The sequence below is a fragment of the Camarhynchus parvulus genome, chromosome Z, assembly GCF_901933205.1.
Source record: "Camarhynchus parvulus chromosome Z, STF_HiC, whole genome shotgun sequence".
Classification (NCBI taxonomy): Eukaryota; Metazoa; Chordata; class Aves; order Passeriformes; family Thraupidae; genus Camarhynchus; species Camarhynchus parvulus.
Window position 1 is genome coordinate 22,677,996 of NC_044601.1, and position 25,227 is coordinate 22,703,222.

Below are 25,227 nucleotides of genomic sequence, written 5' to 3' on the forward strand. Positions count from 1 at the left end.
AGCAGCATGGTGGATAAATCTCCCCAATTTATATATATATAATTAAACTGAGCCATAAGAACTGGACACTATTACTATGCTCTGCTCTGATCATCTTATTCTTACTGTTTCATTATATCCTTTGATTTAGTGAGACAAAATACTGATGACAAATGTGGTAAAAAAATAAATATATACTATTCCACTTAATTACATTCATCCTGAGCTTTCTCACCTGTGCTAGAATCTAGAATGCCTGTTTTACACAGGAAATCACCTGACATTTTAACATAAATTCTTCTTCCATTTAAGTTGCAGTAAAAAAGGCATTTCATTTCCCTTTCCACTCTTGAAAATATAAACTTTCTGTGGCACTAGAAGTTGATACAAAAGGAGACAAGTGAACATTTATAGTTGTTGTGTTCATCTTTCTTCATTTCCACAAATTTGGGATGCAAGGGACTTGGGAGACTTTAGGGTTTTTTGCTGCCAGTTCCTACAGAAATAACAAATGCTTTTCACCAGTCATCACAATGGAGACATAGATGAAAAAGAAGTTGTGATTGAAGTTTGGAACATCTAATTTGTACATCTCTTTTTTGCCAGTTAATTCCTGCATCTTAAAAACTTGAATAATGATAAAAGGTCTTAGGATGCCCTCTAATAAAAGGCAGATATCTGGAGCTATTAATCTAAGTCTTCTGACTTCATTAAGGGGTCTTGTTATTCCTCTTGTTTACTGAAGGTTTTGTAAAGCTTTCATCCCTCCCTTTTTTCTTAAGTGCAAATGTCAATTGGGTCAAGATGGAGTACGTCAGTGGTGATGCTGAGATTGAAAATGTGCTCCCTTGACCCGCGGCTAATGCCAATTGGATTCAACATGGGGTGATGTGAGGGTTTTTTAAAAAATTCTGCTAAGAAAAACAGATTGAAAAGCAGATGACCCTTAGACTGCTGGTGAGCTTTGTATAATCCTAGCTGTGCTTGCTTTCAAAGCTGCAGAAGGCTCCAGTTCTTGACAGTCTCCTCATGGACAGGTTGTCCCCTCTGCTCTCTGGCCTTGAGGACTTGCTCCTCTCCAAGGGGTTCCGTGGGCCGGCTGTGTTTCTCTGCCTGTCAAGTTTGTCACTGATGGAGTAGCTCTTCCGTGTGTGCTGTGCATGCAACACGCCGGACTCCTCTGCAGAGTAGCTGTTGGCTCTCTCTATCTTTGGGAGTGGGATGCTGTTGGGCAGAATTGTTGTAGCACTGCTGTCTTGAGGAGATAAGGGGATTCCCTTCTTGTCTTTGACCTCGACATCCTCATGATCAGAGCTTGGGTGGGTTAGTTCAGCTTCTCTCTCTGGGTGGCAGCATCCCAAGTCTTCCACTTTGCCCCTGAGGCTTCCAGGGAAACTGGCCCTCTCTGCAATGGCCTGGGGAGCACTCACACACCTCGTGTCTATGCAATCTGTAATACTTGTGTACTCTGCTGTTTTGACTGGGACACCAAGGCTGCTGAAGTAGCTTCGAGAAGGAGAGAACATGAAGCTGTGAGATTTCACAATTGGTGTTTCCTCCAGAATAAATGGAGTAGTAGCCAGGTAACGGCTGCTTTTCGATCGCTCTAAAGTATGATACAAGGGAGGGTCTGAATCCCACGGGATTTGGCAATCTGTGATTTGTGAATAGTCTGAAGAAAATGCTCTTGTTTCTATTCCAGAAGTTTCCTCATAATCAAGACTCCTGCCAGAGATCTTTTCACCAGCTGTACTGCTGATGTATGCACTATTAGTTAAAAGGGAAGAGGCTATGTGAGCTGGCAGAGCTGCATCTTCAGGACCAAGAATATTTATGGAGCTCTCGAGAGGTTCTGTGTCAGAATGCATTTCATCCATGGCAGAAACATAGATGTCTATACAAGATGAAGGTCTTCTGGAGTCTGGGGCGATTGACAAAGTGCTGGTAGGGGGTAAAGGAGCCTTTCCTTCTTTTGCTATTGAGTGGGAACTGATTGCCCGATGCAGGCTTGGAGATCTTTCCTTAAAAATGCTTTCCAGCTTTTCCAACCCACATTTGTCCTTTATATTTGTTGCATAGAAGGAATGGCTTCGCAAGCGAGGTGTGATCGTAGGTGATGTTGGGGACATGGACTCCTCTCCTGTGGGATCAATGCTCTCTTGAAGCTTGTAGGCATTTCCTTCCTGACTGTTGAAGCTGCTCTGCCTCACAATGTAGGCTGCATCAGTACAGTCGGATGAGGTCCTGGATCGGATCTTAGTTGTCTCGCCTCTCTCAATGCCAGCCATCTTTTCCAAGGCAGTCACCATTCGTCCCATCATGTCTTCCAGCTGAGCAAGCCTGATGTCAACAGTCTGCAGAGAGGCCTTCATGCAGTGCTCTCTCTCGTTTACTTCTTCCAGCCGCATGGCCATGTTCTCTACCCTTTAGAAAGGGAAGAATTAAACAGGTAAATTTCTACAAGGCAGTGATGTTCAGCTAACCAGGTCAGGTCACCAAACAACTTGGAAACAAATACATCTCAAACCCCAAAGGCAATGTACACCCCCTCATCGGCTTCAAAATTCTGCTAAAAGAGGTTTTGCAAAAAAAACCCTACACACAGTGGATTAAACCAGGGGCATCATCTGTGTAGTGCAGAGGGGGCTTGGGTGTGCCTCATTCCAGGGACAGGAGACTAATTTCACAGAAGTTTCTATGAATTATTGCCTCTTTGCTTCCAAAACTTCTAATTAGGTTATTATGAATGAATAACACTTAAAGCAGTTGCCACATGATGTTGTCCCTAGTTGTGCCACAGTCAGGACCATCACAGGTGGCTTAAATAAAGTAAAGAAAGCAGGCAATGTGCCACAGAAGAGAGGCACTGCTGTATTTTTTCCTAGAGTTTGCCCCAGATTTGCACTACCTAGTCCTATGTCGATCTAAGGAGATAGTTTCTTTGTTCTCTGATTAATATTTAGCTCAGATTTGTAGAAAAAAGAAATATCAGTTATTTTGCTGAATATATATAATACTGAGTTAAATATTCATGAACACTGCAAGGAGGAGGAACACTGATGAAGCCGAATACAGCCTGCAACAGGGTACATGCACTAAAGTTGTTCCATTACTGTGACTGTGCTTTGGGTAGTCTGCATTCATAGCTCAAGGATTGAAATGATGGATTTTAAAGTTAGTTTTCAGCTGCTATCATAATATAGAAATAAAAAGTTAGATTAAAAGAAATATGTAATAGCTGAATGTAAGATTCAGTATTTTAAATTTAATTTAATTTAAATTTAAGTATGTCTTTTCTAGACCATTGATCTACTAAATTTTAAAATATTTTCAATTTTTAGGGAATTGTGTACAGATTTATGCCAGTGGCTTCTAACCACTTCAATTTTCTGACTTCTAAAACATGTCTTCTGAAGGATTTATAGAGTCTGAAAATTTTACATTACGAAATTGCCTGTAGCACATGAGAAACTTCTATAATTATTTTCTCTGTTTGTAATCCCTATGACAGGCTGTGACTTCCACTTTCCATTGAAGATGTACTAAAAGCAACAAGTTTATGTAGTTCTCTGTGTCTGATAGATAATAATTTTGTTTTTTGCCACTGCAGTAGACATTGAAAAACGATCAGACATGCAAAAGATAGCAAATGGCAAAATTTCCACACTCTTTTTCATCACAGGCCTCTTACTCTCTTCCAGTTATAGTGCAATTCATGCTCAAGTATTACTAGTCACACTGCCATAGTTAATAGGCACACAAACAATTCCCAGGATTTCTGATGAGGTAAATTATAATCTTCTACTACTGCTAGTTATTTTTTTCAACAGGACAAGTGATTTGGAACTGACAACACCATAACCACTCTTCTTTGCAAAGAGGGGAAGATTATAGCTAAGAATAGAATATTGGACAGCATTAATGCCCTGTTACCTAATGCTCAGAACTTTTTCTGGTAAAACACTGAAGTCTGACTACCTTGTGGTGATGAGCAACAGAATCTGCCCACAGAGAGGAGAGGAGAGGAGAGGAGAGGAGAGGAGAGGAGAGGAGAGGAGAGGAGAGGAGAGGAGAGGAGAGGAGAGGAGAGGAGAGGAGAGGAGAGGAGAGGAGAGGAGAGGAGAGGAGAGGGAAGAGTGTGACTCAGCTCCCTACAGCAAGTCTCACATTCCTGGGAAATACAGGCTTTTCCTGTGAAGTGTGTGAGTTTTGAAGGCACAAGCACAACAAATTAAACATGCAGAAGCAACTGAATTGCTATCATCAGTCTTCAGGAGACAAATGATCAAGTAATCACTGCTAAGAAATGAACTGAAATAAGGAATCTTATTCTACTCATTATCATTTAGGCACCAGTCTATTTCTAGTTCTACCAGCTTCTCCAACAAAATAGGTTAATGTTATTGCAAGTACAGGATGTAATTCCACAGTGAGAGCAGTTTATATGGGAAGCAGTTGAATTTTCACTCATGTTATTACTTATACGAACTGCTATTTTATAAAAGCAATTATACTTTTGAAATATTTATTAGCCAATAATTGAGTCCTTCACCCCACATTCAGATCCTATAAGAACTGCTTCAAGATGATGAACAGATAAAACATCGCAATTTTAGGGCTGTCACACATAAGGAAAAATTTTACTGGATTTCACTGGACAATTACAGCTCAGATTACATGCCACAAAAAACTTTTCACCCCACCAACAGTTATCAAGAATTAGAATGAATTTATAACATTATTTAAAGCTAACTGGATAATCTGGTTGTGGTCTTGCTATCTTGTTGTTGCTGTTGCTGCTGTTTTTGCCATTGTTTTGGTTTGTTTTTTTCTTTCCTGCCTTGACACCTGCACACAAGTGAAATATTTTTTAATACAAACACAGCCAGTTGGTCTATCAGTGGAACTTTCCACAGTGAGGTAAGTTTTGTCTCTTGCATTCACGTGAGGCCTACACAATGCTACTGAACACAACTAGGAGAACCTAGAATAATACCTGGCTGGTAGGTGTTCATGTATTTGTTCTGCCTCCCCTGAATGTGATTTTGCAGCTACTGTCAGTGGCACGGAGTGTCAGGCAAGGCGAAGAGAGACTTTCAAGTTACATGGTTTCTTGGTTGCTATGGAACTGATGACAAATGCGATTGCATTGATAGCGTGGAAAATTTACGGAGAAAGGTAACAAGATAAGCACAGAGCAGTCTGGGTTTGGAAACCACAGGTAACCAGAAATGTGCATAGGTAACTGAAAAATGCATGCACGCGTTTGCACTTCATGAGCCCTACCTATAGAATTTTATTCACAAAAAGAAAGCTTGAAAGATGATGGTCTCCTCCAACCCCAAAGACACCAACTTAGTCACCCTTAGTTTTATATATATATATATATTATATATACATATATAAAAATAAATAAAATAATAATATATATATATTATCTATATAAAATGATATATATATATATATATATATATATATATAAAAAACATATGGCTACTCCAGAACATTAAACAAATATTTATTGTATTAATGGTATTCTCTTGAATTAATTTGATGTTCAGTTCTGTAATCATTCATCCTACAGAACAGCACCATGTTCTGGGAGTAAGACTATTAGAAACATGATAAAATCACATTGGCCAAACACTGTGGCCAGAGGAGGATATGGTCTGGAGAGATACACCCCTAATCTGGTCCTTAAAATGTCTTAAATAAGTGATTTTTTTCTATTTTCCCATATTCTTGGGAAAATGTTCTTGCACTCACTGAATAAACAGCCTGCCTTGTATTTCCTTTAGGAATAGTTTTGAATTAAAACCCAGTTTCAAAATAAGAATGCCCAAGTTTTGCTTTTGGATTTTTTTTTTTCCTCCATGGGTATTCAGAAGCAAGTATGAACCTTTTAGCAAATCTCACAATATCCATCTATGATGCCTCCTTCACACCTGTGCTTTTCCTTCCAGCAAGACTCAATATATTAGAAAGTGTATTATTCAGTGTGTTATTCAATGTATTAGAAAGTGCCAACCCATGCTAACAGAATGAGAAGAAAAAAGGAGGCTGCTCCATGTAAAACATGCTCCAAGGTGTGCTGCTGAAGCTCAAAAATTTCACATAGTGAAACAAACATAAGATTTTACCAGGACAATATTCAATAATGAGGGGAGAACTCAGAAACTGACCAAGATTTTATATTATTTGCAGTAAGACTTTTTAATTATGGTTTGGGAGATGATGACTTTTGCTGGCATTCATTTTGGTTTCTTTATTTTTAACCTTTGCACATTAGTTCATCAATAATTTATTTAAAATAATTCTTTAATGGCAGTAAGGCACTCTTTTCAGAGGTAGATATCTTAATTGAATGGTAGAATTAGGTTCACAAGTCTCTTTGTTGACCTAGGTCCATTTCTAAGACATCAGTCATATTTCAAAATCCTTTTCTAAGACATCATTCATACTTCAAAATCCTTTTCAAAAGCCACAAAGACCATTGACATGAAAGTCACTTACAGAGATACCACTGAGCTTGTGATAGGCGATTGTGGAATGGTTGTATTTAAATAAAACACACACAGCAGTTTCCAAGCCTGTAACAGGGTACTTTGCCTGACATCTTTTGGTAAAGCAGTGCTGATGCAAGCAGCCAGTCAGTTTTCCCGGGTGCAGTGGTTTTTCCTGGCTGAGGAAGTTGGGTTGTCATGGCTGCATTCCCACTGGAGCCTAAGACCACTTAACTCTTTATGACCAAAGAGAGATGGCACCAGAGTCACAGACCTTTCCTGCTGTCATTTTTTATGTCTGGGTCTGGTAGTCCTTTTTACCAACACAAAGCTATTTCTGTGCACTTCAGCCTGCCAGCTCTGAAATCAAGATAATAGCTATGTCCTCATCCACACAGACGCTGTACGTGTAATTGCACTCCAGATTATAAAGTGCTGTACTAATGGATACCACAGAGTACCACAGATGACATAATAATATCTGCTCTAACCAGCTTATCTGCTTTTCAAATACTGTTATGATGTGACCCTGCTCCTTTTGAAAGCAACATGATGTTTTGCATAGGTATGAAAGAGTTGGGACCTGTTCACATGGAACAAATGTGCTGGGTTACTGAAGTGATTGTTTCAGTGACTTCATGCCAGATGAAGAAAAACAGTGCAGTCTTTTTTGATCATATTCCACATGTCTTTGTTCTGGTCAAGACGCAATACAATGATTTGAAAGGAAGATTCTCCACAAAAGATCGTGAATCTTCCACTGCAATGAAGTGAATTTGTCCAGCTCAGCTTTCCTCACAGGTTTTCAGGAGATTCACCACACGTGCTTTGAAAAATGCATTCAAGGGAAACACCTTACAGCCTTGTACTGCTTTATATTTTCCCACTTAGTCCATGACTTCATCTGATATGATCAGTAACCTGATGCTACTTCCATATGCTTGTGTGAAATCTCAGATAGTGGGCTTCTGTAGCAGAGCATCTCAGCCCCCACATCTGTTGTTTGCTAGCCAGTCAGATAACTCAAACAGGACAAGCTGTCTTGTATTTCAGGGAGTATAATCTTGAATAATCACTAACTGATTTTGGTGCCATGGTCACTGGCCTAGCATCTCCCAAATGCCAATAAAAATCTTAGAGATCTGGCAAAACACACTGTATTTCTGACTGACAGCCACTCACTTTACAACTATAAAAGCCACACAAAACCTTCACAAAGCAAAAACCTTGTATACATTTTCCTGGAAATGTGTGAAGTTTCTCCTGTTAGTAGGAACCTACTTTGTGGTTACTCCTCAGGGGTTATGTGAAGGTATTTGTGTCCATTGTCATCACTTTGTGGTAAGTAGCATTTGACTCCTAATCAATACTCTTTCTTTTGCTAGCTTTAATATAGGTACCTTGATATAGTGCACTGTTTCATGCTGTAATCCTCTAGTAGTTATTTTAGTTATATACTGTGGAGTAACTAGTTCTGATTAAGGTTTTTCATCTGTTATCTTTTGTCTGTTTAATAAATAATTCATTTTTATATAAATATATCTGATTTGCCATCATTAGAACTTGCCAGACAAAGTGATTCCTTAAATTTAAACTGTTGCCAAAATCTGAGGCCAAGGAAGGACTGATCTTCATTTAGACCCCTTTCTGTGAAGGAATTTAAATACACAGTGGAGTTCTTTCTTCCTATCAGAGTCAGAAGGCAGAAGAAGCAGGGCTTTTTTAATAAACTTTGTCTGTGGTTCCCACTCTCCCAGCAACAGCTACTCCTCTCAGTCGCTTAGTCTGAGGTCAAGGAAAGACAAACATCAAGTGCTGTTCTATCCTTTTAATTTCTGAATGTGAAGTGATCAGGTAAAGGAGGGATTCTGTCTGGTGACATCAAATATGGAGACTTAGGTGGTGTCTGTGGTTACAAGAGAAGTAAGGAGATTCCTGAACTGAGGCAGGCCCACAGGATATCAGGGTGGACTATTTTAAGGTGAGAGCATCAACTGAAGCTTGTTGCAGGTGAGTCAGACAAGACATTGTGGTCCTGCCCCAGCACAGCCCCCGACTGCATAGCTGAAATCATTCATTGACACCCAGGTCAATGCATCAATGCACAGGATCTCTTCTTGCTTTGATTTCCTGAGCCCCTAACCTGTCTTTGTGACCCACTGAGGCTTGAACCAAGACTCTGTTCCCATCTTACACTTCCCTTCCAGTGCTAGTCCCCTACTCCTGCTTCCAGGTACGCTGGGCTTTGTATGCAGGGTGTGCAGCTGTTCCTCCTCCTAGCAGGACCTGGAGCTGCTCAAGCAGAGGGGAGCATTATCACATGTGCACAGAGGCAAGGGAAGGCAGTGACAGGTCCAGGTCCAGGGGCAGTTATGTCACACAAGGCCCGTCCCAACCCTTCCCTTCTTAAGCTTAACAGCATGCTCTGCTTCTTGTAAATGAAAGGTCTTTGGGAAGAACTTCACTCACATTTCCAGGGGTTTTTGGTTCAATTTTACACCACATAAAGCTGACCTAATTGGACAGATGACTAAACTGGTATCTCATGGCTCTAACATGGGTCTTATACTTGGTCTACTACTACAGGCTAGTGATTGGGCATTGGAAGAGAAACCACAGTCTTGCATCTTCTCTGCTTTCTTTGCTCTGCATCTTGTTTCTTGTGCAATGATAACTCTGTAAAGAAACTCTAAAGTGCAAATCTGGATTTTACATATTTGAATGTTCCACAGGCTACAAAAATATTTCTAGTGTTGTCAAGGTTTGGGAATAGTATTCATCAATTTAGAAACCATGATGCCACTTCCCCTCCCCTGCTTCAATTGGAGGCACACAAGGTGACGTTTGAGATAAGAACAACTTACTGGAAACAGCAATAAAGAAGAAAATAAACAGTAACAGCAACAAAACTACAACAAAAGGTGGAAGAAGGAGAAGGAGAAAGAGAAAAAAGAAGAAGGAGAAGGAGAAGGAGAAGGAGAAGGAGAAGGAGAAGGAGAAGGAGAAGGAGAAGGAGGAGAAGGAGAAGGAGAAGGAGGATAAACTCTTTACAGTGAAAACGCCCTGACAATAAACAATACCAGACTGCTCCATCCATCATGTTTTCTCGACCAGAAGGAATCTCTCCTACTAAGAAGTAAGAGTCCTTTTCCCCTGCTCCTGGCAATGACATAAGGTGGTATCAAACAACCTCAGAGTCCTCCCACCTCCTCCTGGCTACTGCAAAAATTAACCCCACCCTGGCTGGAACCAAGACAAGCGGTTTACATTTAAGAGGACTTGGTCATGACTGCAGGCAAAATAAAAGACCCAGGCATGCTGTTTCTAAAATGTGCTATGTATGATACTCAGATAGCCCTGATTCCTCAAGCATCTTTTAAATATTCTTGAGACCTATTATGTAATAAGAACTGCATTCACCTGGGATGTCACTGATTGGACCTGGGAGTGACCTCTGTACCCTACAGGGTCACTGCCTGGATCTCTCTTACAGAGCTGGGCACACTGGTCTCCACGTTAAACTATTGGCTAAGGTAAATGGATTTTTAAAGAGCTATTTCTCTGTGAGGGTCAGGTGTTTGCCTTCACTTAGGATTCATATTCAGGAGCTTGATTGTGGAACAAGGTGTTTTAAGCTTTTCATTTAAATTAGAGATAAAGGCTCTTTTCCTATAAAATAGGGCCAGCACAGAATGGAAAGGCAGCCTGTTATGTTTTCATTTTCAGGGACTTACAACACTTGCATGATATAGGGGAGGACCTAGCTACATTACTTCTTATTTACAGGTCTTCAAATGTAACTCTTCCTTCCTTGGCTACCAAACAAAAAGCTATATTCAGAGATTTGAAACTGCATCTATGATTTTTCAGTTGAGTTCTGTGGCCACCAGACTATCAGAACACAAGAAAAAAAAGGTATTCAGTTGGACCACAGACCAATTTATCTACTATCTTACTTTGATGTATATGTAGTTCTTCCTCCTCTATATTCTTCAGTCTTTAATATTTTTTGCTCAGGAACTTTATGTGCTCAACATGATCTCTATGTATTTAGCAGTCCTTACTGGATTTCTCTTTCATAAGCCTGTCTAGTCTTGTTTGAATGCATGTAGCATTTTAGCTGACATCATCAGCTTCTTGTAGACCTCACTGTCTTTCAAAAATTTGTTCTGTTACACTACTTACTGCATGAAAAAAGATCACCTATTTTCTGTTTATTTTGAACACAGGATCCTGCTAAATTATTCTGTTACTCCCCTGTATCTTATTCTGACTGTCACAGTAAACAGTTGATTTCTGCTCACACTTTCCTTGCACTCACATTTACATAGACCTCTATAATTTCTTCCCTCATTTGTCTCTTCCAGACGCAGGAATGGTGGATTACTTGGCTATGCCTTATCAACTTCCACTCTAATATCCTCTGAATTTGCAGACTAGCAACTTCCACTAAATTACTGTATTGCTATTTTCCTCTGTGCACTACTGTAGGTGAAATGTCTTGTTCCATTTAAAATCCATGTTGCTACTGGTTCCAATGAAACTAGCTTACCTAGCCAGGCTATCCTGAAACAAGCCTTGTTTCTTATCTGAATCACTCACAGGTAAACTCTAAAGTCAGGTTTTTCATTGAGGAACTCTAATTTACTCCCATTTTTTTGTGTCTACTTCTGCCCTGAAATCCTGTTTCAAGAACTGAGACGCAAGCATAATTGGTGCCTCTCACTGCATCAGATTTACTTTAATACAACTGGATAAAAGATCCCTTTTACAAAGCTTATCATACAATGATGTGGCTTGGAAGGGACCTTAAAGATCATTCAGTTACAACCCTCCTGCCATGGGCAGGGACACCTTCCCCTAGAAAAGGATCCTCAGAGCCACACCTAGCCCAGCGTTGAACACATATGCTTTAGCAAAAAAAACAAAAACAAAAACAAAAACAGAAAAAGAGAAAATAAACTCATCACATTTTATCATTTTACTTTTTAAGTAAGATTTACCAAAACGACTTCGTTTCCTTTTACAAGAAAAAAAGAAAGAGTGAGGGTGGTGACAGAAACACATTTCCAGATCAACTTATGAGAACAAAAAAGTGCACCTTTCTGAAGTGACACGGATTCTTTCATCATTGGAGGAGTTGAATCTGTCATCCTTTTCTCTGAAATACTCTTCTATGCACTGCTCTTCAAAATCATGGACCTTTTTCAATTCATCCTCAGTTATGAAAAGTTCTGTGGAAAAAAAATGAGAAATAAGAATTTGGCAAATATTCACATGTGAACTAACTACATTCTTATTTGTGAAACTCATGGACTTAACTTTCATAAGCAAGTATGTGTGGCATTTTGGTATGAAAACAGATAGATGCTGTTAGTTAGCCACTATGGAATTAGTGGCTCTAGTTATATACGATTCTGTAGACAGAAGCACCTAAGCAGGCAAATGCTGAGCAAACGTGAATATGTTCTGATTACATGAGATCTAAGCACAGCAGCTGGTCAGGTCCTGGACAGATGGTGAAAGCCAAAGCCCACCTGTAACCTAAGAGACAAATAATGAGATTAGCAGACTGCTAGGAAGGAGTCTGAGCATACAGGGGTCTGTCTGATGTGGCCAGAAGTGACATCTACAGGCAGCAGTGTAATGGGAGTGGGAGGAGAGCCGTCTCTAGGGCCAAACGTGACTCCCGCTCCCTCCTCACAGAGAAGTGGGCTGTGGCATGGGCTAATCCTGGGCAGAGACACACATCCCTTAGCTCCCTGCCTCTGGCATGTACATTGGGCAAGGTGGAGATATTCTGACTTGAAGAATTAGATAGAGAAGAGGAAAGCATTATCAAAATAATCTGACAGGTTTTCCATCATGGTTATGGGGCTTCATTTAAAGCCTATTAAGGAACTACTCCTCCAGTCTGAGTCAGAGTCAAGGAGAGACTATGTAAACAAAATTGCCTTTTACCATCTCTAAGCTTATCTAGGCAAAAAAAGTGTGCTCAGGAAAAGCATGTGCTATTTGCTCTGTATTTTCAAAAATAAAGCTGGAACTGTCATGGAGTGAGAAGAATTCCAGCAATTACAGACCACTAGTAACAGCAAAACAAACCTCTTTGCTTTCAAGGAACAAACAGGCAACAACCCCAAACAGTTCCAGAAAAACACAGCCTCCTTAACATTGCAAAGAGAATGAAGGGTTGGGCAAATCAGGTAAAACTAACTAATTCAGGTAAGGTTTTTGCAGGTGAGAGTTGTTACTTTGCTGGGAAGGTTATCAAGGTGCTGGGCTTTGACTTCATGCATGTCAAACACTAGACATCATGAAAAGCATTGGAAAGTCCCCTTTGTGCATTATCTGAGTCTTACTCAATCCATAGTCTCTCTCATCAGGGTCACTTTCATGCTTCCTCCATCTGCAGCAGAGGTGTTGAAATATCATTGTCATGTGGCTAAAAATGATCAGAGGTGGTGGGAGAACAGGTCTTTCGTGGAATGTCATGATGAGCTGGTACCTTTGAAACTTCCAAACTTGGTTTGATATAGATTTGACTTCGAAAAACGTGTTGCTAGAAGGCAAGAAGAGGAAAACAACATCAGACTGAAAATGGTTTTGTGTGCTTTGCCAAAGATTATATGACAGCATCATAACTAGATACATTTCAGTAACACTGGCAAATGTTTCATTGTCACAAGAACAGGAAGCAGAACAAAACAGGACGTTTTTGCCTGGGCAAAGCATGGTGATAATTAGCCTTTTTGAATTACATTACGACTGTAAATGTCTGCACTGTACAACCCCTGAGTCTTAAAACGTCCCATTGAGATGGGGAAGTATTTTTACCCTTGTTTTCCCTATTGGGAATGAATGATGCCATAACTGAGCCTTATTTGGCTTCTTTGCCCTGGTTCCCATTAGGTGTCTGTCCTTGGAAATGAGCACAATGCGAAAAACTTGGCATTTCCCTTGTTTCCTGGAGACAAGCCTCTTTCCCTCTCCCCCTTACATCCTAGAAAAATGTCTCTCAGCCAAAGCCAAAGCTCAGCAGTCTTTGTAGGCTGTGAACAATATGCATCCTTCCCAAGTCTATATTTTGCACTGTGTCACTCACTTGAAAACTGCAATGAGGAGATTCACCAAAAGGATGTTTGCTACCAAGAGGTAGCAGGCCATGATGGCAGGAACGATCCATGCTCCTGTCTTGCAGGGAGGTAGCTGGATAATTTTGCCGTCTTCTCTGGTTTCATTTTGACCACAAGGTGCTGGGAACAAAATTTAGAAACAAAAAAAAATGCAAAATGGGAATGAATCTTATTTTTTCAGTAGTTTTTGTGGAAATATTTAAATATTTATAATGGCCTGCCTGCCAAGGCAATACCATCCAAATAACAATGGTATTGACATTCTCCCCTCAGAAGTTTATGCTTGGTATCACAGATTTTACAGGCTGCAGTTCTTGTTATTGTGTGTTATGTGCCATGGGTATCAAGATAATTCTCTCAGGACACATGTCTGGTGTGAGTAAGCTGCCTGTTTGCATACATAATACAAAATAATATGGTAGTCTGGTGGCAATTAGTAGCTGTGAAAATGAAATTATTGAATTGTTAAATCCTACAAAAAAGCTTGCATATTATTTATTTAACAGCAAAAACCTTGTCTTTTTTATTGATTGAGGAGGATGTGATAAATAAGGAAAAGGAAGTCCATGAAAGTAAATGAAAGAATAGACATTTATTGCTGCGCACTGCACTGTCTCAAGCCCCAATAGGACATACTCATAATGACTTTCTGCTATTAAGGACTCTTGACTGCATGCCTAGAAACAGTGGGGGAGATTATCAAGTCTTTACTGAAGCAGGTACAGGGACATGTATGCAGCAGAGATGCCACCTGTTTATTCCACAAATACATTGGAATCAAAATGTTCTCGGTATTAATGTTGTAGAACTGAAACAAGGAGAGAGAAAACATGGTGAAATAGTTTTCCCTGCTTGTGTTTTAATATGCCTTCATGCGCAGTGATAATCTTAATCTTCAAGCATGGGTTCAGTTTATGTCTCTGCAGCTTCAGTCCTGGTGGTTCTACGTATCTCCATAATCAGCTCTTCAAGACAATAATGGAAGCAGCAGCTTACAAATACAAGCCATCTTAGTAAATTTTGCACAGCATTACAGCTAGCTTCCCCTCATCTCCATCAAAAAGAAGTTTAAGTGAGGAATTTCCAAAGTGCTCAGCACTGGCTCAGTTCCTAGTGATTTCACTGGGGGTTTTGTACCGACTCCATGGAAAATGAGGTTTGATGATGCCATATGTAGAATTTCATAGTATGGCAAGAAATCCACATTTCCAGTACCAACCATTGCATCTTCTCGAAAACATTCCTCTGAACTTGGTTCACTGAGCTTGGCATTCACTTGTGGATGTCTGTACTGGCCATCGTATTACATTATGTGCGATTTTGGTACTTTGTTTTGGGCATTACACACAGATACTAGCCTATTACACACAGAACTATTGTAGCCATATGTGACACAAGACTACATGACCTCTCCAAAAATATTCAACTCACTGAAAAAGAAATCCTAGAGTCAAATATGGGCAACCCTGCTTTTTATCAGCAGCTCCATTGTGTTTGGGCACATGGTGTTACCAGTCCTTCCTGTTTGCAAAACCACATATTATTACTGGAGCAGGCTGAGACTATACAACTCTTCATTTCTCAGTAAACATCACCTTGCAAATCATTTTAAGGCAGGTCTATTTCCACACTGCTCCAAGCAGTGGTTTCATTTAGACATACAAAATACCATCAGTGAGGTGCTGGCAGTGTGGGCTCTCTTGGCCTTCACCCAGCAGAAACTGCACCATTCAATTCCTCTTGCTATCAGCACTCAATGTGAAACTTATGTCTCTGTTTGTGTGGAAGCTTTAACTTGCTCATATATTGAGTCAGAGGTACAAAGTCCAATACAACAAAGTACCAAACCCATTGTGATTTCACCAGTGATAGAACAATCACAGTATCTGAAACTTGTTGTCCTCTTTTGTGCTGAAAACAGAACAAATAATATCTTTCCAAGCAATGAGAAAAATTTCGAAAAGCATTTTCAAACTTCAGATAAATGAGACCAAAAACTCAGCTCCAACTCTGGTTCCAACTCTATTATCCCCTTTTTCCCCCTAAAAACCCATAGAATTTAATCTAGGAAAAAAAGCAGTTAAGAAGACAAGAAATATTTCTCCAGCTCTACTTGCTTACAAGTGGGTAATCTCTGTTGGTTTGTGCCACTCAGTGATGGCCAAATTAGATTTCCTATGCAGACATGTTCACACAGTCTATTTTATATACCCTTTGTGGTTCAGCTTGTCCTGAAGCTTTTCAGAAGTTTTTCTCTTTCGCATATTTTGTTGTGGGTGCCTGGAATACTCATTTCTTGCCTTACTAATGGAGAGCTAAGCCACTACTTAATTTTCACATCTGCAGCTGCAGGAGAAAACATATGACGTGTGCTCAAAAATGCAGAAGTCTGTGTTCCATGGCATGTCATTGAACATATTCTTTCATATTTAAACCATGACATTTATTTTCAAAGATTTTTTTCTCCACTGTTAATTAAAGGTGTGCACTCTGCCTCACCCTTCAGGAATCTGTTCTGCCCTTCTTGTATAACATAATTCAAAAATCTTAATTATTTTTGGAGAAATGAAGTAATTTTTGTAATATGTGCATTAATATATTGTGATATATTTCAAAGCACAATACTAACATGTATGCAAACTTGACTCATCTGTTTTACATTATAGTCTTGCTCTAACACAAACCACAAAACACTTAATTCTAGCAAAATGCTTTAGTGGAGAAGCAAATTCTGGTAGCATAATGATATGCCAATCTCAGGTAACTGAAAAAGCCAACAACTCTGATACCTACAGGCCATTGGATAAAGTTCAGACACTAAGTCTTGAATTTAGGCTTTAGAAAACAGTAAATGGTTGGAGTTTTAATTTAAATTATATGAATTAACTTCACAAAGCTTTCAAACATTGCCTCTTGACATCTGCAGATGTACATACTTTTTGCATCCCTTTCTTCCCTTTTCACAATCTCTTTCCGTGCTTATTTTTCCTTCCTGACTCCCATTTACAGTTTCCTGCTGGGACTTTCTTGCTGCATAACTAACACTTCCTCTTTCCTGTCCAGGGAATAGCTGCAAAGAAACCAAAAGTAATTCAAGCTGCTGTGGGTTTCAGGCCCATCGTGGAGGCAGAGCTCAGGAAGAATTTCCCTGCTGTAACTACTGTCATGACAAGGGCACTGTTCACATTTACTGTGTGTTGGGTGGAGGGCTTGGCAAAGGATGCTGGTGAGTTTCTGCATCATGACTCTTTCCCCAGCTGCACCCTTCCAGAGCAGGTGTGGGAAATAATGAAGAGATAAAACAGCACAATTGAACAGCTCTGCCACTGAATAGCTTTTTGCCTTTGATGAAAACTTTTCCTATAAAAATGGATACCACTTTTACAATGCAAACTGATTTGTTTGAAACCACAATAAACTGAGGGATGCTTTCCTGTGTTCACAATTATAAATAAAGTGGAAACTAATAAGTGCAACCAAATAACAAAACCAAATTTTTTAAAAAATTCAAGTCTGGTTATTTTTAATGCACTTTCATCATCCTATTTATGCGTATGTAGGCACCTTCTAATTTTGACCCACAATGAACCCAAAAGATGTGAAAGTATTTTATAATTTCTGAACCAAATATCTAAGCAGCCTTACCAGCTTACCAGGCTGGTAAATATTGAAACCCATTGCCCCTCCCTGCCAAAAATATTAAATGGCCTTCCTAAAGTTCTCTTCTTCAATGATGGAGAAAATACTAAAATCTGTGAACTCTGAATTTCACCTCTGTTCATCAGTAGAAATATCCAGGGAGTTGAACCATGTCTCCTTACTTCAAGAAGATTTCTTTCACTACAGCATCCTGCCCACACTTCTTGGCCCAGGCCACATTAAATGTGACTTTGAAGGGTCTCTTCAACTTGCTGGTATTTTAATAATAATTTATAGTAAATCCTTGTATTTGTCTTTTTCACTCTAGTGCTTTCTTCCTCCTCTACTCTACCCCTTACCCCATTAAAAATAGCCAACCAAATAGAATTTGAATTACAACATCAGGAGCACTAGATATGAGAATACTGCTGCAATCCAGCCCAGAGTGACTCTCAAAATTGTTTGCAGTCTGTGCAAAAATCTTATCCACTACCTTTGTCTAACAACATTAAAAGTATTGCTACAGATATGATTTCTTCTGTTTTGTACAGAGCTTTTTGTTCTGTTTGTTCTAATTCCAGAATTATCCATGCAAATGACAGGCCAAGTAGGAAGCTCCTATTGAGTCAGGAAAAGCATGCAGCCTGTAAGGTCATAAAGAGTTTAGTACATAATTTTCATTTGTACTCAGAAATTTTCAAGAATTATAAAACTTAAACAGATAGAACAGATTAAGAAATTTAAAGAATTTTTAAAGTTTTTTGTAGTACTTATAGTTTCCTCTGAAGATCATTGAATAGTTAAAACCTGTGTATGAGAGTCTCTCATCTTCTGAAACGATTGCATTCTGGTTACTTGATATTCTGTAATGCAATTAAAAGAGAAAGAGGTCCCATCTTTTCCTCTTAAACTAGGTAGGTTTTTCCAAAACAGAAATAGACACAAGAAATAAACACAATTCAGACTGATCTTCAGATTCCAGATGGCACATGAAGTACTATTAGCTGGTAAGAAAATCCAGATGGAAATCCAACCTGTGAGACACCAGGAAAACCTGAAAACCTTCCCAGAAGCCATGCTGACTAACAGCAGGTTCAGTTGCTTGGCCTTCTGAATAGAGAAAAATGGTGCTATGATGTTCATTTTCTACAGATAACTGCCATTTCCCAAGCTGGCATTTATTTCCTCTACCTACATGTTTTTTACCAACAAACTCACATTTCCACTTCAGTATTTCTTATATCCTGCTGTATGCATAGTATTCTGGAGGGGTATATAGTTTTGTAAGGTGAAAACAAAGTTCTTCACAGGTGACAACTGTCCTATGAATGTTCCTGGCTAAAACTGCCAGCACAAGTGCCAATGTGTCGTGAACTGAGGGAGAGATTTTATGGTGTTTGTGGGAAATCCACTTCTGGACATGCATTCACTGAAGCAGTTACATGGCTGGCTGCTGCCCTATGGATCCCATTGGGCAGCAGAAGGCACAGATGGATTAGGAAAGACAGCCTCCAAATGAGACAGTTGCACGTGCCATCACCATCTCCCTGATTCAGATTCTCCTTCCTCCCCCAGCTATCAGTGGATAATAATATATCTTTACTCAACTACATAATTGATATCAGTCTAATTTTTTTCAATTTATCAAGCTCTTATTATTATTCCTTTCCTGAAGTATATTAATTTTTAATTTCCTGACCTTTAAATAATTTATAAATTTGATTAGCTTACTGCCTGCTTTCAATTCTAAGGTCTAAGCCTTTATCTGAATCCCAATAGTTGGTAATTGGAGTTTTCTAGGCCCGAGTCAAAACTCAATAGCTCAAGGTGGTTTCAGTAATGATTGATGTCTCACTTGGACTGGTTGGACTTTTCCATGAAGTAGCTTGACTATTATAGTATACTATAGTAGCTTGACTATTCCATGATCTTTACATGCTTCCAAAGACTGTTTCATGAAATTGCTAAAACTTCCTGAGTAGACAACATGGTATGTGAAACCTTCTGTCTGTGCCAGATCAGCTATGTAGAATGCGCTGAATATCTGCATACAGCTGTGGGAAAAATACGGTCTAATTAATTGTAATTGCACCTCCTTCGCTTATAGATCATATTCTACTCATTTCCTGCTCAAACACCTAGAGGAAGACCATTATGATCGTACTGTGATAGCAAAGTCTGTCTTTTCTAGTTCCCCATTCCCCAAGCCATGTGGACCTGGGCTGTGGACTTGATGGGTAGCTGGGACTGAAAGAGCCCCAGGAGCCCAGGGTGCCCCCATTGCTAGCAGCAGTCACTCTTCCATGTGCTACTGTCTGTGGCTCCTCCCTCAGCATGTTTTAGGCACATTCAGTGGTTCCCACTTCTCACACTCTCTTCATCCAAGAATCACTGAAGCTGACCATTCCAGTTCTACATCTTTTCGTATGGAGCACCTGTTTAATAAGACAAGGCCTTTAGATTTTTTAGTGGTCGTATTATGATGAATTGCCAGTCTGAGAGGAACTACTTAGAGAGTGGTTTTGCTGGTTTTGTTAAGACTTAACCTGAAAATTTGAACACAGATCTAAAAGATTTACTCTCCTTCCACCCCACTTTACAACTGATTCTTAGTCAGAAATTTGTTGGTTTGTAGCAATTATGGACATCACTGATAATAAACACCACCACTGAATAATGTGTTCATAATGCCAGAAGTGAGGATATAACCTGTCCTCGCTTCTGAGTTGAAGATGAGATCACATACCTACATGACATTAACACATACTCCAGCTTACATATTTTTCCTTAAAAAATGATATGAATACACAAATGATGGGTAAAAAATGTAAATGTGCACTGTTTTACAGCAAGACATTAGCAGTGTGTTGAAATAAAAATCAGAGTAGACTCACTGGATGAAAAGGCTGCCAGCTGATGAGATGGACTCAGACATTGTATCTGGTCAGCCTTAATGGCATGCGTCACAAATAAAATAAAAATAACTAATTAAATATATAAAACTGATTTTCCTTTAAAAAAGTACATTAGAGATGTTAGAGTAGCCTACATTTTTGTACATTTCTCAGATACCAGGATTGGTTTCCAGGAGAGTGGCTCAAATAAACATGCTTTTCCATGATCAGCACTTTTACTGAAACCCAAGCTTGTTAATAATGTAGCAATATTAAACACCAAAATATAAACAAAATCACAAAGCAACCCCTTTTTTTGTTAAAATAATACTGATTAAAAAAAGAATGTGCTCTAAATCATGAAGTTAAATTGCAATTTAGATGTAGCATAACAATTTTAGAACATGCTTATCTGATTTGAGAAAGTACAAACACTGTAGCACTTTAACATGAACACCGTGGCTGATTTAGCTTAGAACAACATGGAAAATATAAATAACAGCAAATGTTTAAAGAGTGAAAAAATGTGAGTATACTAGTAAAACCTTCTGGGTGTCCATTGGGTCATTTTGATTGTGTAACACCACCAACTATTGCTTGTGCTGCCAGTCTATTCCACAGATAACATTTTTGAGACAGCTGAGCATCATACAGACATGACATACTGTACATAATTTGTGCTGGAAGAGTGGCAGATTCTAATTCCCTGAATCATCTGCCTCTCAGGAAGGAGGAAGTAGGTTTTGCTTTTCATTTTGACATCATCACTTTTGCTGCAACTCCAAATTTCTGTGACACAGGTAGAAAAACAATATGTCAATATATAAAGCTGGAGTTTAGGCCACCAGGAATTTTGCTTTCCCTAAGCTTCAGAAATAATTACTCTGCATCTTTTTGCATTATTTAAATGTCGTGCATCTAAATAACACAAATCCTCGTGCAAGGGTGTGCAGTCTGCCACCCTGTTTTCATACTTAAACACCCTTCAGTTTCTAAAATTTATGGGTTCTAAACTGTAATCAGCCCTTCATTTAAAAAACCCAACAAGAACACTTTATTCAGCCAATTGCCACGTTTGTTGCACTATGGTAGTTACTCAATACAATATCAATAAATGGCCACTTATAGAGGGACAGACATTATTCTGCTTGTAGAACATAGTATTGTTTTAATGGTACAAATCTTTATTGCTCTAAAATATGCCTTCAGAGCAAGACAAAGTTTTATATCCCCAAATATTACGCCTTTGGAATTAATGAATTTTTTAAAATAGAAGTATAGGGTAAAGGATAAAAATGAGGGAATTGCGTAAAAAGTGAAACATAGTGAGAAATTTTGTGATTATAGGTATTTGCTTACTTCCTTGCATGCCATGCTGCCTCTGAAAACCAAGTAGGGAAGCAAAGATAAAAAGGAGGTTTCGCCTGTATCCAGAATAACGATTCTGTGCTAGCCAGAAAGAAGAAGTCAACATGAAACTGCTGAAATATCTGCCACAGGATACTGAAACTATATTCAGCTGGGGGCATTATTTGTGATATAGATACATTTACTACTTTTAATCAGATCAGGAATTTTTTTTCATTCAAATTTTCTCACTACTGAACAGACAGCAAACAAATTTTGAAAATAATGTCCTTTCCTAAGATGGTACATAGAATAAAATGAAATATCCTAAACAGAGCTTCAATGGAAGCTATCTGCCACTGGAAAAGGTACTGACTTCCAAATTCTGCCAAGACTTACATGTAGTTAAGTAGGAATGATGAACATCAGTTACATGAAAGTAGTTGCAAAAGATGACATTGTTTGTGATTCTTAGTTTGGTCATCTACTGCATCATTTCTCATGACCAGTTCTCTCATTTGGTGGTAATGCAATGAGTGGGACCACAAGGTCTAATCTAAACAGAAAACCAGCATTTTCCTGATCACCTATCTGATGAATCCTGAGGACATAATATATTTAATACTGTCTCTTTTCCTGTTTGTATTGGTGTGAGCACAAAGTCTTGCTTTCTAAAAAAAAAGCAGCAAAATTCTAAAAATGGATCTAATTATTAGACCCAAAGAATTGCATCACAGGGTTTAGCTTAAATGTGGTACTGAAAAGGTAACAGAGAAAAGAAAACTCATCAGATTAGATCCCTATTAAATACAGGAGCTGAAAGGTCTAACCCCTAATTATTAGACATGATCATCAATATGAAGTTAGACAAAAAGTATTTAGGTCTAAAAGTAAACCAAGGGATGAGAGAAAATGAGCGACCTTTTGTGTCCCAGGTACACCACCAAATTCATGTTGGATACCTGGAAGGGGATTCTTGCCACCAAGCTGGTAAAAAGGACACATTTATAACCTTCTCTACATGCACGATAATTCAGCATTACAGATTTCCAGTTAAAAGATTGCAAAGTGATGCCAGAAGCATGTTCTGAAACTGACATCCCAATACTAGCTGAAAAAATACTTTTGCAACCATTCTCTGTGTTGGAGAAGTTCCTCTATCCAGAGCCATTTATTGAACAAACACACATGATCTAATAGGACATCATCTGATCAAAGCTGGATACCTGACTTTGGAGTATGAGAATCATAAACTTGCTTACGGTCTATCTGGTCTGCAAACACCTCCCCATAGATCATCCAGTAAGGCATGTAAAAAATGTTTTTCGCCAGCTTCCACGAAGGCTCCTCATTTGGGAAGAGAATTGCCTGTCTTGCCACACCAAAGCTCATCAGAACCACCAACATGATGATGACAAAGTACATCATGTCTATCATCTGAATGTAATGACAGGAAAAAGGAGAGAAAAAGAGAAAGGACAACAATTAGAGGAACCTTTTGTTCATATTCCTATTATCATGAACTGCAAAAAAAGAAAAAGTCTGTGAATCTTAGAAACAGAATTTTCAGAAACAAATTTTGAAAAGCTGTTCTCATTTACACATAAAAAAATATTATTTTTCAAAGAAGTGAAGTGGTATTATTGTGTCCTTGGTTTTACCCAGTGTGACTTCCAAGAACAATTCAAATGTTATGAATAGGCTTGAAAATACAGAGTACCATCTGGTCACACCAGTTGCCTCAACAAGAATACATGGGGTTCAGTGGAATCAGCAGCCGGGTCTGGGCAAGGGTCATGAGATTATGTTTATAGGCACCACGTGGCAACTGTACCTAAGCAAAAGGACTGACATGGATAATTTTATTCACTGGTAGTCATTATCTCGGAGCAAAGGGAGCTGCAGCTAACATACGGAGGAACGGGTGGCAGAACAGCCTGTTTCTGCAACATAAGGGACACCATGGTGGTAACCAGTGAGAAAGGAAAGCTGTGATACTGGCTGGGATAAAAATCCACTTGATGGGGGAGTCTCACAAATGCCACATTAAAAAAACCCAATCAGATAACAGACAGTGAACTCTGCTCTTTTCCACTGTTGAGGGCCTCGTTCGCATATGTCCAAGATTAACTACTGTTTGCAAACAGTGCCCACCCATTCAAAATGTTCCTGAAAAATGTGGGACAGCAATCCTACAAGATTCTGAATAGATCTGAAGATTAGAAGAAGTACTGTTCTAGAAAAGGCCCTCAAGGGAGCAGAACAATGGGCATCAGGCAGGTACAGCAGAGATTACCCAAAGTGAATGTGAAAAAAAATGGGAGTTGTGTAAAGTCCCTGGTAAGATCCCTTTAAAACTTACAGACTTGCCAGGTCTTCATAATTGTTACAACTGAGCCGTTTTTCACAGTTCTGGACATAATGTTTGTCTCTAGCCAAAACTTAAATTGAGAATCCTCTAAACCTTATGAGTTTTATTCCCTCCAGTCTCTGCATTTTCTGGCTCAGCTGAATTCAGCCTTCCCTGCAAGAGAGGCGTGAACCCAACCTGCACCTCAGCTGGTGCCTTGTGGCTCCACGGGGCACTGGCTGCAGCCCCAGGGCAGAGCTGCTGTGGCAGGGGCTGCCGGAAGAGGGACCTGCTTGCAGCAGATGGAGCTGGTACTGCTGCAGGGGTTCTTCAATTTTAAAGCAACCTGAGGTCAAAGCAACAAGCAACACTGGGGAAGTATGTGCCAGAGAAAAGAGGCTTACAGGGTAGCAAAGAGAAAAAGGTATGCTTGTGTTTAGAGAGAGAGGCTCTAGGAGAAAGGCACCAGCAGAGCAGGGGTTAGATGAGAGAGAATCAGGAAGATGGAAAGAAGGAACCAAGGAAAAGTGAAAAAAAAGCAGAGGAAAACAAAAGTCTTGAGGTTCATAAAATAGCAGGAAAGAAAGAAAATAACCTTGGGGACATGAGAGAGGAAAAGAAATGCTTTAAATAATTAAAAAACAGCAAAGTCAACCATCAACATTCCTCTTTAACTCAGGGCATTAATCTCTAAAAAAAATATTCCTTTAAGAAGAGAAATTCCAGATCATTGTACTTCAGAAAGCATCCTGAAATGGGAAAGCTGAATAATGACATTTAGTTCTCACCTCTTTTAGAGAACAAACCTCGAGGTGAAACCTGATTCCTCCTTTCTTGTCTGATCAAACTTTGTTTCAGATGGCAATATATAACTAGATATGATGTAATGTAATAACGATTTAAAAATGTCATGCAAACAAATAAACAAAATCAGTATTTTGAGGCAATTTAAGACAATGTATTAAATGCTTCAAATATTTTTGATCAGGAGTCACACGGGTGTGACCTCATTTTGCAAGAAATAAATTTTTTAGTGCTGTTCCCCATTCAAGATCCACATTACTTTTCTCCTTCTTCAATTGGGTATCTTCTAAACTCTCAGTAACTTGTCTGAAATACAATAAAATATATGGACAAATTTCCACTGACTTTAATGAACATGGTATCAGGTCCTTTGGCCTGTGATGCCAAATTACAATTGGTGTTTTAGCAAGGCAATCTAAAGAACTCATCAGTTATCTGTTTAAAAAAGTGTTAAAACAATTTTTTGGGATACAATTTCATAAAGAATTGACTGTATTTCAACTTTTATGTTTGCAGAAATGCTAAAAAATGCAGATATTTCCACACATTAAAGGAACTGATATACCTCTGACTCT

General features: G+C 39.0%; 1 protein-coding gene across 1 annotated transcript in view; it reads right to left on the reverse strand.

The window, feature by feature from the left end:
* Nucleotides 1-953: 953 nt before the first annotated feature.
* Nucleotides 954-25,227, reverse strand: part of TRPM3 (transient receptor potential cation channel subfamily M member 3) — a 259,332-nt gene continuing 235,058 nt past the window's right edge. Inside the window, exons 21-25 of the mRNA XM_030968168.1 lie at nucleotides 22,761-22,935; nucleotides 13,588-13,738; nucleotides 12,845-13,044; nucleotides 11,584-11,716; nucleotides 954-2,403 (exon numbers count right to left, since the gene is read on the reverse strand). Of these exons, the coding sequence (XP_030824028.1) occupies nucleotides 954-2,403; nucleotides 11,584-11,716; nucleotides 12,845-13,044; nucleotides 13,588-13,738; nucleotides 22,761-22,935 (2,109 nt within the window). The remainder of the gene's footprint in view (nucleotides 2,404-11,583; nucleotides 11,717-12,844; nucleotides 13,045-13,587; nucleotides 13,739-22,760; nucleotides 22,936-25,227) is intronic.